We start from the raw sequence: 16957 nt of genomic DNA, 5'->3' as shown, positions 1-16957 counted from the left end.
CTCATTTGGTATAAATAGTTTTTTTTTTTGGTTTAGAATATAATGAACTTTATATTTTTGATTCAGTCATCAGTTATTTTTTATTCTGCTACTTTTAGTAATTTTGTATTATTTAATAAATTTGAGAAATTTATTGAACATTTAGCTTGATGTGAATTGCTTATATTATTATCTCTATTTATTGTATTGAGTATTGATCCCTGTATTTCCTGATGACTTTCTTCTTCTTTTTTATTACAGATAATTTTGAAAAGATTTCTTTAAAGCTTTATTTATGATGCTTGAAAATATTAAAATTAAATATTAAAAAATTAAGGATGTAAAAGCCGATGTAGCCCCATTAAGTTATGTGCAAAATGTTGAATAAATGTGTTTTTTGTAATTAATTTATGCATAAAAATTGTGGTAATTTAGATTTAGTTTTGCCGTTTTGTAGATGTATGTAAAGATTCAAGGGGTGAATGATTTATGGCGGTGATGTATGGCGTTATTAGAGTAGGGCAGTGTAATTTTAACCTGATGAGCAAATTTCCTTCCCTAGTAAATAAACGAAGGGTAAGTCTGTAGTGCGAAGGCCGCGTGTTTTGATCAATAGGGGTGATAGTTGTGAAAGAAATAGAACAGGGGTGAATCGGCAAAGTCGGTTTTCGGCATTCGCTAATGGCGGGGCGATACACCTTAGATTTGCACCTTGGTGAGACAGGTGAGGTAGTGTGTCTGAGTGTCTCATGCAATAATTAGAGAGTATATTCTGGTCGGCGACGAGGGCGCAAACACGCCTCGAGTGGGAGTATCGCGGATAGGCGGGATAGGCGTTGGAGCCAGTGAGCGACTCCTCCCGCCTCATCACGTGATACTCGGCCACGCACGCGAGCTCCCAACTCCGCCTTCGTTAACTCTTTTCTCATTCAAGTCCAGGTCGGACGTCCAGGAGTCCGCGATCAATGGCCGAGTGTCCGCGCTCGCTGTTACACGTGTGACGGTTACCATAGCTCATTCCAGCGATCTGGTCACGAGTGAGGACGGGTGTAGCGTGTAGCGGGATGCCGTTGGTGTAGTGTTGTGGCTGCATGCACTTGAGTGTCGTGAATAGGTGTGCTTTCGAGCTGGATCATCCAGGAGGGTTTGCGTCATCGCCCTGGGCGGCCGTCTTAGGGCACCATCACACGGCAGCAGCCGCCGCCGCCGCGGCCGCTGCCGGTACCATGATGCAAACCGGCGACCACCACGGCTACGGGGCCGCACACCACCCGGCCGCCCCCATGGACCTACATATGTCCCAGGCCTTTCCTTACTACCGGTGAGTTACCAATTTCTACGCGCTCCTCTCCGCCACTTGTTGCTCATTTGCATTTCGGCTGCCACGTGATAAAGCTTGCTGGGCACGTGCTAGCCGCTCAGCGCTCACTAATGCCTCCAACACCCCTCCCTGACCTAAGGGATCCGATTTAACCACCGGTCACTGATCATCTCTTACTCCCAACACGCAACCGTTAAAACTCCTTAATCTAAACAATCATACTCATTACTTACACCGAACCCCACATTACCTACCAACAACACACGCCCACACTCCTCCAAACTCCAATTTTGACATTCACCCAACAGCTAAAATACCACACTTCAATATCAAATTGAAATATAAATGCATCTGCAGGTTACACGTTATAAGTATAATACGCCTCAAAAACTACACCTCACAAAAATTGACTCAGTTGCATTGCCTTACAGAAAGCAAAAAGTTCTTGTAATTGCACTTCCATTAATTACAAACGTCTGTAAAATATTAAAAATCAAATCTAATTTTTTATTGGATACACTAGATATCTTCATAAATGCCTGGTTTTTATCTTATAACCAACAAAATTTTGTAATTACAATGACATGCTTTAAAGTCAAAATACAAATTAATATCTAATAATAATTATGCTTATTTTGAACTGATTTTTATCCACTGATGAGTAAGCAATGAAAAAAGAAGACATACTAAACCTAAATAATAACACTACCTAGATATAGGTATGTACTATTATATTACTATTTTTGATTTCTTAGAATTTGCTGTTTTTGCAGCATAAAAATGTGTATACCAAGTAATTGACTATAATTTCATATCTCTTACTAACTCATTTCTATCATATTCCTTTTGAGAAATACTCGGTTTTTTTAAAATTCAAGTTCAATTAGGTACTTTTGGGAAAATCGCTCAATTATATCTTGTTAAGCTCGCACATTAGCAAAAGAGTTAAAACTTATGCGGCGGTAAAAATTTGACCCATTTGTCAACGACCACTAGTATAATTATGAGATTCCTATAGCATTTAGCACCTTTTTAAATTCAAATGATGTCTTGAAAACACAAACATTCCACTATTGTTGCCGTTTGTCACTTTACAATCTTTCTCAATAACATTTCAGAGAAAATAGACAAAATAGACAAGATGTATTTGTTATTAATGAAGAAAAACCACACAAGTCTTCAATTATTTAACATAACTGACAAATGATGTAAAAAAAATATCTACTCTGCTTATTAATTTGGGTAACACATTAATCAGTAGTAATAAGTCTCTAAGTCTAAAATTTGCAATGCTGGGTCTGTATTTTTTTCAGATAGTGTCATTCGATCTTGGCAGCGATGGACTGGTTACTTTTCTTAAATGAATTATTAGTGCCGGTGTTGGTCATGTTTGGTGTAGTATAAAGCATAATTGAAATCATGAAAATACCGCATGGTGCATGTTTTTCAGCGGGAAGTCCACTCCTGCTGCTTGAACTCCATCATCCTATCTCGGTCCAAATGAGTGCTTATTTTTAAGCGGCTTCTTGTCGCAGCGGGCGCTACCTAATCTACACAGCGTGCCTAACATATTCACACCAGATTATTTACACACATACACGCACCTGGAGACTTCGTTCAATTTGTTAAAAAGCAACGTGTCTGTTGGTTCCGTGCTGTCTGATACTTAATCTACGTCTAATTAATTAATATCTCTAATGCGATACGCCGTCTGAGCGAACGTTTTATTTAAAATTCAAGGAGTTAGATGTTTGATTTGACAATTGAATTTAGTTATAGCTCTCTAACGTCAAATCAATCTTACCAAATATATTTATAAATGATGCGCGTCAGAAAATTGAGACAAAAATTGAGATCTTAAATGAAACTAAAACGGAAATCTGGCTGGAAGAGGCCGCGGTTAGCGTATCACTTATCAGTTAAATGATCTTGTAAACAGACTTGTCGGCTGAAACAAGTCTTAATTCACCGAATTTTATGAATGTACTACTGGACGTATTCTGATTCAAATTCTTTCCTACTGAGGTGCCACTAACTGTATTTCTAGACACACAACTAAATAACTAAGGTCAACACTGATTTATTAGAACAATAGCTGGAAATAGTGTCACACTACATTAATTTAACTGTGAAACATTTAGTAAATCACCAAAAACTCTCTTCTAGACTGTACCTGTCCACATTTGATGTTTGTCTTATTAGTCAAGGTCAACAGTGCAAAATTTTGTTCCCACATGAATTTGTCTCATTGTAAAGCAAAATCGTGATCTTTTCAAATATGACTATATATCATAAAAAGTACTTTAAAGCCGTACTAGAAGTTATAAGTGAGCCGTTTATTTACTTACATCAAATATTAGAGACTTTGAGCACCTGTTCTAACTAGGTTCCTTCCTAGAACATGCATGAACTTACCAAGGTGCTGTGCTCTGCTATCGGTCAACATATATTTGTTGATTTAACACAATCTGTCGTTAACATTGCATTTCTCTTAGGCGATTTAGCCATCTTCAGCAACAGTCGGAGCTATACATACAAATTTGCAAACATTCAAATACTCAGCCATGTTTAGTGAAGATCAGCGTACATATTTAATCATCAGTGTTTTTTACCACGAGCAATTAAAAAGTAATCACCCAAAAACCCGTTTTTTAATTATTTGACAATACTTCTAGAGATGTCGTAAGTTCCAAGACGGTAACAACATTAATTTTTCCAGCGACTGTACACTCAATATTTTTTATTATTTTACTTAATTTTAAAATATGTATTAATTATAAATGTAAACCCTTTTTCAGAAATATTGTCTTTCAAAAAAAGATTTTCGTTTTTTCGTAAGCTTCTTAAAGTTACGTATGAGTTATTCTTATTATTAATATCTAATATACTCTATTATCTATCTTGAAATTTAGTTTTTATTGATTTCTCTCGGTGTTTTCTCTAAATTTGCAAAAATAAATAATCTTATCTCTTTGTCTCACGGTTGTTGACGGAAGGAAAAATATTTTTCGAAGTCGTTTGAACACAAATTGTCAAGAAGGCAATTTTGTAGGCTGCATTTTGCAAATGACAGATTGTGGCCCTTTTGGTGCGCTTAATCGGAGCTAATTGAATGAGTTAGTTGGTCGAGTGTGATGAACACACTGATTTAAAAGGGGATTTAGTTGCGTGGAGTGTTTTAATAAGTTTGGATTTACTGTTCGATTAGTATTTGTAGTTCTGTGGGGGCATGGAAGTGCGCTTTGTAATTTTTTTAATGAACCATAAAAATGTCTCTTGCAATAAGTTTAAGTGAGTGGCGTATGCAAATGTAAAAAGTGGGCGAGCACAATATTGAGCAAAGTGCTTGCGAACAACTGTTTCTATAATTCTCCTTTAATATAAATTCGGGAATACGGCATTTTAAAGTAGGGGTCGAACGGTGTAAATGTAGGAGGCTAATGTCTTTACGGACTGTGAAGGGGGCAATCAAAAATTTGCAAGTCTGATTTTTTCCAGTAGGGGTATGTAGTTGATTATTCTTTAAAACAGTAGATCCTTTACTCCCCCTTGCCATTCACTTTGTTAAAGTCACGCGAAAAGTTATCGAGTCAGAAGTATTTACATTAATTTGCGACTGTCACAACAGCTTGTAAAGAGAATTTATTTATTTTTTACCCCTCAAAAACATTTTTCATACTCAGAATTTTAACTAATTTCTTGCAATTAAAAATTTGGTATAATAAATTTTATCGCGAGTTAAATATGCGGCTAATGTTGACTATTCAATTAATTTTGAAGCAGAAAATGATTCACCATCACCTAATTAACCACCTGCATGCTTCTAAAACCGATAACGTCAAAACAATTCGAACTTCGAATTTATTTTCAATATGATGTTAATGAAGAGAGACATTTGTAAATGTTTCACCTATTGCAGATAATTTATTAATTAGCGAAGTGATTAAATTAGTAGCAGCGACATAATGAGCGTCGATTAAATTTTATTGCAAATTGCTGGATGATTTTACAGCCGGAAGGCGTGAATATAAATTTTTATTTACCAATAAACGAGTTTTCAAATTTTATTGATGCCTTAAAAGTGCAACGTTATGGTATCAGAGGCGTTAAATTTCGCACAAAACAATAGTTTATTATGACATTTCAAAATAATATATGCGTTTATAATGAAAACATCAGACCTCAAAATGTTAACAAGTTGAACATAATGTTATTCTCAAACGAGCTTATAATGTTCGTTTAAAGTGTAAATTTCTCGTGTTAAATTTACATAAATTAAGATTTAAATAAGATAGTCGGAATTATATAATCGCGGCCGTGTTTATTTATACTAACTGATATTTGTATTAGCGTTTGAGTATAGTTTTTTATTTATGTTGTGTCCAGTGATATTATAGTGGTCGGGTAATTTGTCAAGTTGCTTATTCATAAGAAAATGTCAAAGCTGGTTTTAAATTTAAATTAAGAAATCTCTTTTTATTTATTGCGAATAAAAAATCCAAAGAGTTATGATTTATACATAAGTAGCTCTTCAACACACTTCGTCTTTAAGGGTTTTATAAGAGAAGCCGTAACGTATTCATGAGTTGAATCAGGACGGAAAGAAAAGCACTTTGATTTTTACCCCCACAAATATAATATGAATATGATAACACCGCAATGGGGGTGGACTAATCAAAATGCATAGCTTATGCTTACAGCGTTCCATACTAAGCTCAAATAAGAAGAAATTAATGGAAAACTTTTCAAAACTGATACTACTAATTCCAACGCGATCAAAAAATTTGAGCACAAATCTTGTCAACTCTTAATTTCACACAAATCGGAGGGTAAGACGAAGTGCAACGAACGGATCTAATCGATCGGAAAGTAATGCTGTTTTAAAAAGCAGACTCGCCCTTTATAACGCATTCTATTGACACGTCCAACGAGAGATTTAATTACTATTTAATTTTGTTTGAAAAAAATATTGCCGAATGTGAAATAAGGTGCTACTAAGGGCGTAAAAGACGGGAAGGAATCTTATAGTGCTGTTTTATGAAGCTGGAGAAGTGTGGTTTTATATTTGGAAAAAGTTTCAAGCAAACGGAGCCATGACGATATAAAATGTTTGTTTTATTTAACGATCTACTCGTGAGAAGAGAAAAAATCGGTTTTTTTTTTGGCGTAGATTGTTGATTATGATATGTTTGGAAAAATGATGGTTTGGGGCGAATTTGGAAAGATGCAGATGACGTATGCGGACAGTGATGAATGGAAATAATAGTGATTGTTTGCATTGTGCAATTTCCTTCAAGTGACATGTATCCGGAAATTGCTGCCAATCTCGGGGGAGGCGCAGACGATTAGATATCGCACAAAAGGTTGAGACAGATTTAATAAAGTACTCGACGATTGTCCGATTCTATTCGATGCCTTCACGCTCCGCTTGCCTCTTTCGCAGATCAAGACAACCACTCTATTGATATGCATTAGACTTTTGCTGTCAGCGATCATCATTCCTGTTGCTCCGATAGTCCCTCGATACCAACATTGCACCCGCTTCGACGCTGATATTCACCTATTTCTACCCGGGCTTTTCAACCGAAACAATTCAATTCTCCAAAGGTGCGCCCTCAACGATTGCCATCTTTGACTTTTCCCAAATCTCCACATTCTGACATATCCCCTAATTAGTTTATTTGCCGAACAAGCAAAGACTCGGATATGCTTGAAGCTTTACGAGAGGTTGAGAGGTGAAGGTTGGGCGCACAGAGTTCTCATGACATTTTTACATGAGATGAACCCTCGACATCTAAGTGCATTAATCTGTGTTGTAATTAACACTGCTCTCATTTATTAAATCAAAATCTTGGGGTCAGACCGTGAGACAAACTTGGGTTACTTTTGCCATTTCTCATCAAGTGTGATAGTCCATCATCACTCATTCAACTGTGTGGGTGTTAGTGGTAATAAAAGGGTACGGAAGCAACCGTTCTTATAGTTTCGAGGAACCTGTTTTACGCCTATCTTACTCTTTTGTAACTACTTACACCTAAAAAAACTACAGTAATTAACTGCTCGATAAAAATATATCAACTCTCATCTCCATCTATTTACACAGAGGATATTTTTATTTTGTGTGCAATTATTAGATACTTGGCAAAAGGCGGCATAAGTGGCCAGTCCCGCCGCGTGTGTGTTTGTAATAATTTTTTATTATGTGCAAACATTCAAGCTGAAGGTATTTCAATTCCAAACATTGACAGTGGAATCGCTGGAAGCGTTCCGAGCGATGCCAAAATGCTCAAAAATGAGAAACTCAACAATTTGTCGCCGGTCAAGCGGACTGATTAATTTGGTCAGAGACGCGAGTGTTTTTCACTATAATGTTAGTTCTCATGCATTTCACAGCTGAGTTATCCATTACTCATGTAGTCGAGACTCAACACTTCACACCCACCGATCTCGACTCGGTTCAGACTCCACCTAAGTCACTCACTCAGTCACGCTTCACCAGTCGAATCTTTCACAGGCTCTATCAATAAAAACTCATATCTAATTTGTTGCTTAAAATAGGATTTTTCATCCAGGACAATTGAGCAACGAGCGATTTGAATGCATGTCACTTGCGACGATTGTTGCCAAAGTGGTCAGTGGCTAGGTCAGTGATGAGTATGAATAATAATAGCACCAATAAAAAGTTTGCACGCTTGGAGCTAAGTTAAGCTAATGGCATACTTTTCTGTCATGCTGCAACCATTTCTCGATTATAGCTTTTTTCAGGAAGGTTTAATATCAACATTATTATGATTTTAACAAGAAATCAAATATGTTACAGCACATTCATTTATTGCGTTAAAATTATTATTTAGGAAAAAATTCTGAAGGCATTTTGACCAGTTACTCAACGGTATAACCACAAGACAATTATATTCACTTGTTTTTGTCCGCTGTTGGTATTATTATACATACAATCTAACAGTAAAATTCTAGTTTATATTATTTTTTTGTTGTATTGCACCAATGTAATTGTACTAAATAATAGATAACAAATCAACTGAACTGGAACATACTTTTCTGTTCCTCTTTTTTAAGGCAATTTGCATTTCTGTTGCCCATAAACGAAGTAATTTCTTATCAAATTTATATCAGTGCTAACTCATGTGTGGTCCTTCTGGACTTAATCGAAACTGGTTTTGTTGTGTATAAATGGAACTACGATTTCGTAAAGAATCCCCAAATGGGATGCTAATCCAAATGATATTTGATTATACATATATGATGTATTCATCTCCGCTTATGCAACGACTTCGATTTTAAATCAATCCCAAATCCGACCATAGCTCGTTATGTGATCTGATACAAACACCCGGGGTTTTAATCAAGTACCCAACACAACGAACACATTTTTGCCAACTTACGATCAAGAAAACTTGCTCCAATAAAGGAGTATTTAAGGAGATGAAGACAATTTAAATCAGTCAGCATTTAGCGCTTGCGTGTTGCCGGCCGTGTTCGTGTTGGCATAATAATCAGCACCGGCTATAAATCTGTAGCCTCATTATTAAACGTGTCGTTTTAATTGAAATCTCATGTTTTGTTAGGCAAAGCGGCAAACTGGCCCCTATATTTTCCACACATCACCCTCTTAGCGGCGGTCATCTCCTGGCGCCGGATTCAATGTTCTTTACGGCATACCTTCTTAAAAAACATTCTTTTTACCATCAGCCTAGGATTATTTTATTTAAATTCAGTGACCGGATCTACAAAAACACCAAAGAATCTAAAATGAATTATTCTTCCAAAAGGAACAACTGCGATGGTCTGTAATAAAACACTGTAATGAATTTACGATTATGACTACGTGTTTACGTGTGGTAAATACTACACATATACTGCTGGATGTGCCACATAAATCATTTCTCTAATGAGCAAAGTGCTGGAAATGTCTCTTTACGGCTATTACAATAATTACTTAAAAGGGTTTTTGCTGCGCATCTTACAAGTATCTTACTTACAATACTTAATAAATTCGTGCTTATCTTTATTTAAATTTGAATTCTTTGTCAGCATTTTTGATTCTCTTTAAATTTTTTTCGTTTAAAGAAAATGAAAAGCAACAATAGATAATGTGAAGCCAATTAATTCTTTTTTTATTTTTGTGACTTAGATTTGCAGGAGAAATAAATGTAAGATGTCAGTGTAAAACTTGTTTGTTTGATTTATGTATGAAACTTCTCCTATCAAAAGTGTGGTATTATTTAAGTCTCTGTAGTTGATAAAGTGATTTACAACGAAGACGTTAGAGTGCTCTAATTATTCGTCCATCACGGAGTACTTGTTATAATCCTCGATCGGGATTGAAAAATCAATCAGTGAGGACGTGCAAGAATGTTATTGCACATAGACACGCTAGCAATTTATTTATTATAAGAACCCTTTAGTAGTTATTGTAGTTTATCAAACATAATATAACAAGCTAGTTCTTGCAGAGCTTCGACAAAAGAGCCAAACTAGAGCGCGACCAGAACTCTTATTATTAATGAAAGAGTGAAAGTCACGTTTTGAAAAAAAAACAGAGGCGGCTCGTGATCTGCTGAGTCAATGATCGTTATGATAATTACCACGTGCTGGAGGCGCCCTGCTACTATCATTTTTGCTTAAAATATGGGCCAGCCGTGAAACGGCCATCGCCGTGACATTCTGGATAAATTTCTGTACGTTAACTCCCCTAAATATATTTGAAGTTTTCCCTCATTTGGGCTAAAGGGAAATTTCGTTATAATAAAGAACCTACTTTACATGCTCGTTCTAAAGGTCTGTTGCATCTCAAAGGCATTTTCCCTTCTAATATATCACCTCACACTCACGTTGAGCGAAAAGCGACTCAACAATGCCACTCACATTTTGCAAGGACCGAAAATATCGCCCGATTTAAAGACTTATTTGTCATCGAAACGAAACTTTTTACAGGCAGCACCAAGGTTTTTACCATTTAACGCCGATAGAATGATCGCAGTAATTTATTGTTATCTGGATAAAATTGTTAGCTTTTTGTCACTTAATCTACCAATCGAGCGAAGCGAACAAATTCCATTTTATAGCGACAAAACACACTGAGGAGTTAATTCCTAGCCCAATTTTCGGCTATGTAAACAAATGACAATTATACAATCGAAGATAGACAATTTAAATTTACCGCAAGTCATGGGAGGACTCTTAATTGATATTTTACTGACAGCCAACATCAACAACTGTTGATGCATGACGTACTAAAGAATTTCATTTCGTTCACATTGCCGACTAAATCCTATTTTAATTACTGCACTCTTCTCTAGACAAAAAATATAGATATTTATTATAATTATTTGGAGAATCGGTTTTGCGTGAAAGGATAGCGATTGCGGTTGTGTATGGTTGCTCATTTGAGTTTGAATTGTTTTCGTCAAGGAAAGGCTTAGTGACGACGGCGACGGCGACGGCGACGACGACAACGACGGGCTCATCACATTGTCATTATATGTTCGAGAGGTCGCTCATTTGAAATGCGGTACGAGTAGGGACCGTTACCACCACATGCCCACTGACAACTTTACGAGGAGCACCACTTCAAACCACATGTTACACTTTGGGTTGCTGCTTTATTCGCGCTACATGACATACCCCACCTCTTTGCATACTATCGCTAAACGTGCCATCGCTGTAAATACTCACCCGACATTCACCACCTATATTGTGTCTTGTGGATTTGGTCGTAAAGCGAGCCTGTCTTTTTGAATAACATGTTTTATTACAGTTGGCATCGCTTTACACCCCTGCAAAAATGCCCCACGCCAAATTTTCAAACGAAACTGCGCCAATCTCAGACAGCTGTTATTTGTACCGTCTACAACACCTAATATCGCGATGTGAAACATAAAACCGGAGCGCTTATTACTTTCCTACAAACTTTTAACAACCTTATTATACATAAAACAAACACCAAGCTTTCGGCGCTTCGCATTATCGCACCATTTGACAATACCAGTGAGGAAATGATGGACTTTCAAGGATTTCAAATGTATTGTTTGGCAAATGTTTAGAAGTATTTTTCAAAATTCCTCAAAATGTATGGAAATAGAGAGACAATGTCGGAGTGATAATGGGTGTGCGTTAGTCTGTCGGAAAGTCTGTTCGGATCGGTGCAATCCATCGATGAACGACTTATCCCTCTAACTTGGAGAAACTACTTTTTACGCTCTCGAAGACCAACTAAAACAAACGTACAGCTGCATTGAGGAAAAACTCAGTTTGAGTTGAGCCGACAATCGGGGGTAAGTTCATAGAGCGAGGCATTATAACCAGACATGTCCATGTTGGGATCAAGGTGACTGTGCCTGGTATCTTTCGCTCACTGCCATTGCCACTGTCGCCGTTGGCTTTCTTGATAGACGACACTTACAATCAAACGACAATCTTCGATGATCTTCACGTATGCACTCAACAATGATAATCCTCCTGTATCACATCCTCTACGATTCTATTACGAAAACTTACGTACATTAAATATGTGAGTCATGCCAATTAAAGAATCATTTCTGAAGCGTGGGTCAGGTCATCCCGTAATTTTTTTATTATGCGGTGCGTTTATAGCGACTTATTTTGTTTTACACTTCAAAACTAGCGTAAATTAAAGTTTCACGATACCGAGGTTGATTGGCAGGGTTTGTTCTTTTGTTTTTAGTGTTTAGAAAAAGGGATTGTATTGTACAAATTGTAGCGTAGGTAGAAGGGGTTGTTGAGGTCATTTGTTATTAAAAATATTTTTGTTGCAGGTATAGGGAAGAAGCATTGTGTTGGACAGAGCGGTAAGTAATCTAATTACCCTTATAAGTGGGAGTCGGACATGGTAGGCGCTTGATAAGTTTGAATAATGTGTAGGTGTAAAGCACCGGCGTGTTGTTTTGTAAAGGTGGCCGCCTTCCAAACTTCGAGCCGATGAGATGGCCAAATTTCAGATCAATTTAGTTTGAAACGAGTTGTCAGTCAAGTTTTTGTTTTGTCACAGCCATTATATAGACAGGCATCGATACTGGTCGGAGGTTTTTCTGTATGATCGCGGTCTGGCGGTACGTCGGTTAATGAGGGTGGCAAATAAAACAAGAAGGTTATAAATTATCTTCCAGTCGATTAGCCCGAGTCTATCAACCTTAAATCGAAACCTGTTATGAAATTACTGGACATGATTACTCCTTCGATGCTGGCGGATAATTTGCCTGAATAAGTGAAGGTCTTGTTGGTGTCAGAAGTTCGACCGCCGATCGAGCGTATCCCAACTCCACCAAATTACATCGCGGTCAGCTTCTATAAAACTTCATTTTTGATCAAGCGAAATTGCAATGCAATTTAAAGACAAATGTATGTTTGTTTGTTTTTTTTTTTGAAACAGGGTTGTGCTTTGGTCGAGTTTGACAAAAACGGAATCATTGTTTGAGAATGATATGCTTCCTTATTAGGAAGTTGCATTAATTAACAAACAGTATTATGGTGGAGGTGAAGTTTGAAGTTTGAGCGGTCTCGACGGACATTCGTCACAATAGCGGTCTGTAACGAACGGATGTACCTTTAAATATCTGGTCGAATAAATCTCCAGAGTCCAAATCAGAGATGATTTTTTGTGCGAAAATATACAGTGCAGTTGTATTGTTGACCAGATAGATGCAATATTTATTGTGTCCAGCAGGCAAACAGAATGCGACAGCAGTCAGTCGAGTTGCATTTCCACATTCTCAACATACATGGGTTTTAATGAGCAAATCCTACTAGTTTTGCCGTGCGCTCGCCCGCAGCACCAAACGCACTCCCCGCTTTTTATATCAATGAAGAGAGACCAAAAGACCGCCAGAACTACAGCGGCCTTCTTTGGGCATTCTGTCATTCTGCAAGCCGACGCAAAACCTCTGTCTCGAGCCCACTTCTTGTTGCCGGATGACGTTCTGGCCTCCAACTCCGGATTCCCTCTGCAATTCGAATTATTAAACAGGGAGATAAATCGAAACAGACGGCATACCTCCCCGTGGCCGTTCCTAACGTGGTTTTGATGACCGCTGCGTCCCTCAAACATTTTTTACACACGCAGCCTGCACGCGCCTCGGCACCTTTTCTTCTTCGAGGAGACAACTGATTAGACCTGCTCGATTTATTTATTAATCGGCTAAATAGGGCCGCCTCGCTAATTAAAACCGCATTTATTAAATGCAATAAATAAGAGTTCAGAAAATCAATGTTGTTTCTGAAAACCAATTAGACCATAATTGGTAGTTGCAGATTGCTGAAGGCTAGTGACATATAAGGAGTTGTATTTGTTTCAAGAAACGATTGAACGGTGGCCGATATGATATTATCGGTAGAGGCGGCCGAAGACCGGCTATCGAAGACGAGAGAGCGACTTACAGAAGACCAACTTTGCTTCGGTAGTAGTAAGGAAGCCACGCGAGCAGAACGCGCCCTAAATGCTCAGATGCTGATCACGAGGAGTCTGCGACCGGCTAGTGTTGTACACAATGCAATACAACTCGATAGTGACCATTAATCTCCCATCTGAATAATGCATGTCGTCATGCCGTTACCTTATGGCGATTCAACCAAACTAACTTATATCACAAGATAACCATGCTATAGCGCGTGCTGTATAAACACCATTAACCCTTAATTGGACACGCGTTAAAAACCGATCTGATATATACCGATCCTACTTGACAAAATTATCACTCACCTTCACATTTTTTAACAATTCTATATACTCTATTTACGCATTTGTGTTTAAATTTATTTTGCCAATGTAAAAAGGAAGTTTACTACGTGTGTAGTTATTTCCACATCCAAACTTTCTTTCGATTTGGGGTAATTGGGAAAACATGGCCAAAATTTACCGGTTGATTAGCACGATACCACGACGTGGCTTTCTCGCCTTTAACGGATTGACTGCGCCCCTTAATTACACGCGCTTTCGGTAGGGTGTTGATTTATAGGGTAGTTACAGATCTCATAAACAGCACATGGGCTAGCTGGAATGCTCGCTGTCATATTTGATGGGACCATCGCACATTCTTTCTCCTCGTGAATCAACAAAATTTTCATTTTCTGACTTTTTTATTCATTATTCACTCTTTTGCAACTTTTTTTTTTGAATTATTATAACAATTAATGTAGCACACATTTTATAAAAATAAAAATACTGTTGAATGAAGATGTAACCAGTTTTTCATTCGTGTGATAAACTTGTCTACAATATTGAATTTTAAAAGCTGAATGCGTAATTTGGTTGATGGCGTTTAATGTAGATGTGGTTTTAGTGTGGATAAAAATTGTATGTTTCAATTAGGGTAGTTGGAGGACGAAACATTCTGCGAACGTAAAAACAATAAAGAATTCGGGTATTCTTCCTTGACATGCACTATGGAAAATTAGACAGACGTGTCCCCACACGACGTAAATAATACAACGATAACGCCACTAGGATATGCGCTTCACGATCGCTGGAACTACAGGGATATAATCCCGCTCCGGTGGCATTTACTAACACAATTATAATCCTATTTGGCGATTTTTTCCTGCACCAGAAATTGGATTGCAGCGGCTTTTACGTCGGAAGTTTCAAAGAAATAACCGTTTGCGAATAATTTACACCTGTATACTAATATGTCAATTAATTAGGAGTCGGATTTGGTTTCAGTATGTTGGAGAGAAGAGAATCAGATGACGAAACGAGTTCCTAGGTGAGCCTCATCTAATCTGAAATTACAGCGGCTATTTTTATTAGAAGCCGTATCTCGGACTCAGAGTTACAAATCCTTTTGGCCATTGTATTTGAGAAGTCATTCTGACGTCGCGAAGCTCCCTATCTTCTATCTACATTACTTTATGCGATTTGCTATTAATTGGCATACGCTTTAAAAGTAGCCTTATTTGTGACAACACAATGAAATAAACAATTTTATTCCGCATCTTAAAGTCTTCCCATAAATTCAATTACTATTTGAAGATGTCTTGCTACGATTGTGTTCTGAATTAATTTAATATTCTTCTGCTAATTTACTGTATTTTGAAAAAATTCAAATAAATACTCCACAACCATGTAATTGAATCGGACGTAATTACAGTAATTGAAGCGCGAACCAATCTCCTCAAGTGTAGAAAACTGCTACAAAGTTTACATTTTTTCAAGGGATACTTTTTTCACGACCGATCGTAATACTCGATGCAATTGAAGATTTTCCTATTTTATGCGGCAACTGCTTTAACATACGTAAATTGATGCACGTCGCTGCACTGCCATTAACATGCTGCACAACACAAGTGTTAACTATTAATTATTTCTTATTAAATTAATCACACTTTAACGCGTAATATGAGGTTGATTTTCTAAGCAATTTCTTTTTAATCAATAATGCAAACATCCGCTTACCAAAGTACTGTATTTACTCTCTAATTATCACAAGATTTTTATATGCAGAAAGATATATATAGCAGATCAAATTTTATGTTAAAATATGTCGTGTAGGATAGCAAAAGTGGATAGTTAGAATGTAAAATGACTACGAAGTCCACATTGAATACAAGATAATATAACTTATTAGTACACGCGACTGACATTGTTTTATTGTGCAAGATGTGTAGCAAATATTAGGATATCTGCAATCCTGCTCTCCTCGAGAATTCTCTCAGCTCTTTTGTATCTCATTGCCTCAGATGTTTGCAATACGTACTCCTAATTCTGAATTCAAATTTTTATTTTGAAGCTATAAGTTCCATGTTTCTTTTTGTGAAATGATAATCAGTATTGGCAAATGAAGTAAGAGTGGGAGTACTCTCCCATATTAAGACTTATTTAGGGTAGCATGTAGAAGGGGATCTGAACGACAAGGGCAGTGTCAGATTATAGCACCGGCAGTTGCATTTTCAACGTTTCGCGTTCCACGTCAAGTGCAGTCAACTTTTCAATCCGACTCCTACACGTGGTTAAACGAGTGATATGTTGTACGGATTAGCTTATCCAGAACTTTGTTTTTATTCCAGGAAACCAACAGTCGATGATGTTGGAAACCCGTCATCAGTCAACGCTCGGTAAGTTTTTAAAATTTATATTTCATTGCCATTTCACAAAAATATGCGTTTATGTATTACAACCTTATTTGCACATAAACAAACGCATCATATTTTATTTATTCTCGCTAAGTTAATAACGCTGATGACACTTCACTTCGTTATTGCCACCGCGCTTAAAGCTCTGCAGCAGCGCAAAGAGCAAGAAGATTCTGTTAACACTAAATTTGAACTAAATGTTTTGAAAATATCTAGATTTTTAAGCAAAGCTTATTGTTAAAATTGTTAATTTGTATCAAAAGCTATCAAATATGTACATAGTTAAAAAAAAACCTGCAACAGCAAGATAATAACCAGTCTAAGCAATTTTCGGATTACATTCACCTCCTTCGCATATTTTCAGAAAATTACGATAAGTGCATTTTAATTTAATATTTTACATATTTGGAATGTGTTAAATGTTGGTTTTAAAAAATTCATTTTTATTTGGAATAATTTGGGATAATGTTGGGCAAAGATGTCCTCGACCGGCTTATTTCTTTTTACTATTAACTTTTCAGTAACCACCGGTCATCATGATGGGTAATCACC

The 16957-nt window shown here is 37.0% G+C and overlaps 1 protein-coding gene across 1 annotated transcript in view; it reads left to right on the top strand.

The window, feature by feature from the left end:
- The first annotated feature begins 931 nt into the window (after positions 1 to 931).
- LOC123006583 (protein trachealess) overlaps positions 932 to 16957 on the top strand; it is a 63497-nt gene continuing 47471 nt past the window's right edge. The window contains exons 1-3 of the mRNA XM_044401169.1: positions 932 to 1300; positions 12097 to 12129; positions 16340 to 16387. Of these exons, the coding sequence (XP_044257104.1) occupies positions 1071 to 1300; positions 12097 to 12129; positions 16340 to 16387 (311 nt within the window). The 5' untranslated portion in view covers positions 932 to 1070. The remainder of the gene's footprint in view (positions 1301 to 12096; positions 12130 to 16339; positions 16388 to 16957) is intronic.

This window comes from Tribolium madens, unplaced genomic scaffold (genome assembly GCF_015345945.1).
Source record: "Tribolium madens isolate multiple individuals breed KSU strain unplaced genomic scaffold, Tmad_KSU_1.1 Scaffold_2;HRSCAF=44;Tcas5.2_LGX, whole genome shotgun sequence".
Classification (NCBI taxonomy): domain Eukaryota; kingdom Metazoa; phylum Arthropoda; class Insecta; order Coleoptera; family Tenebrionidae; genus Tribolium; species Tribolium madens.
This window is presented reverse-complemented; position numbering and strand designations above follow the sequence as displayed.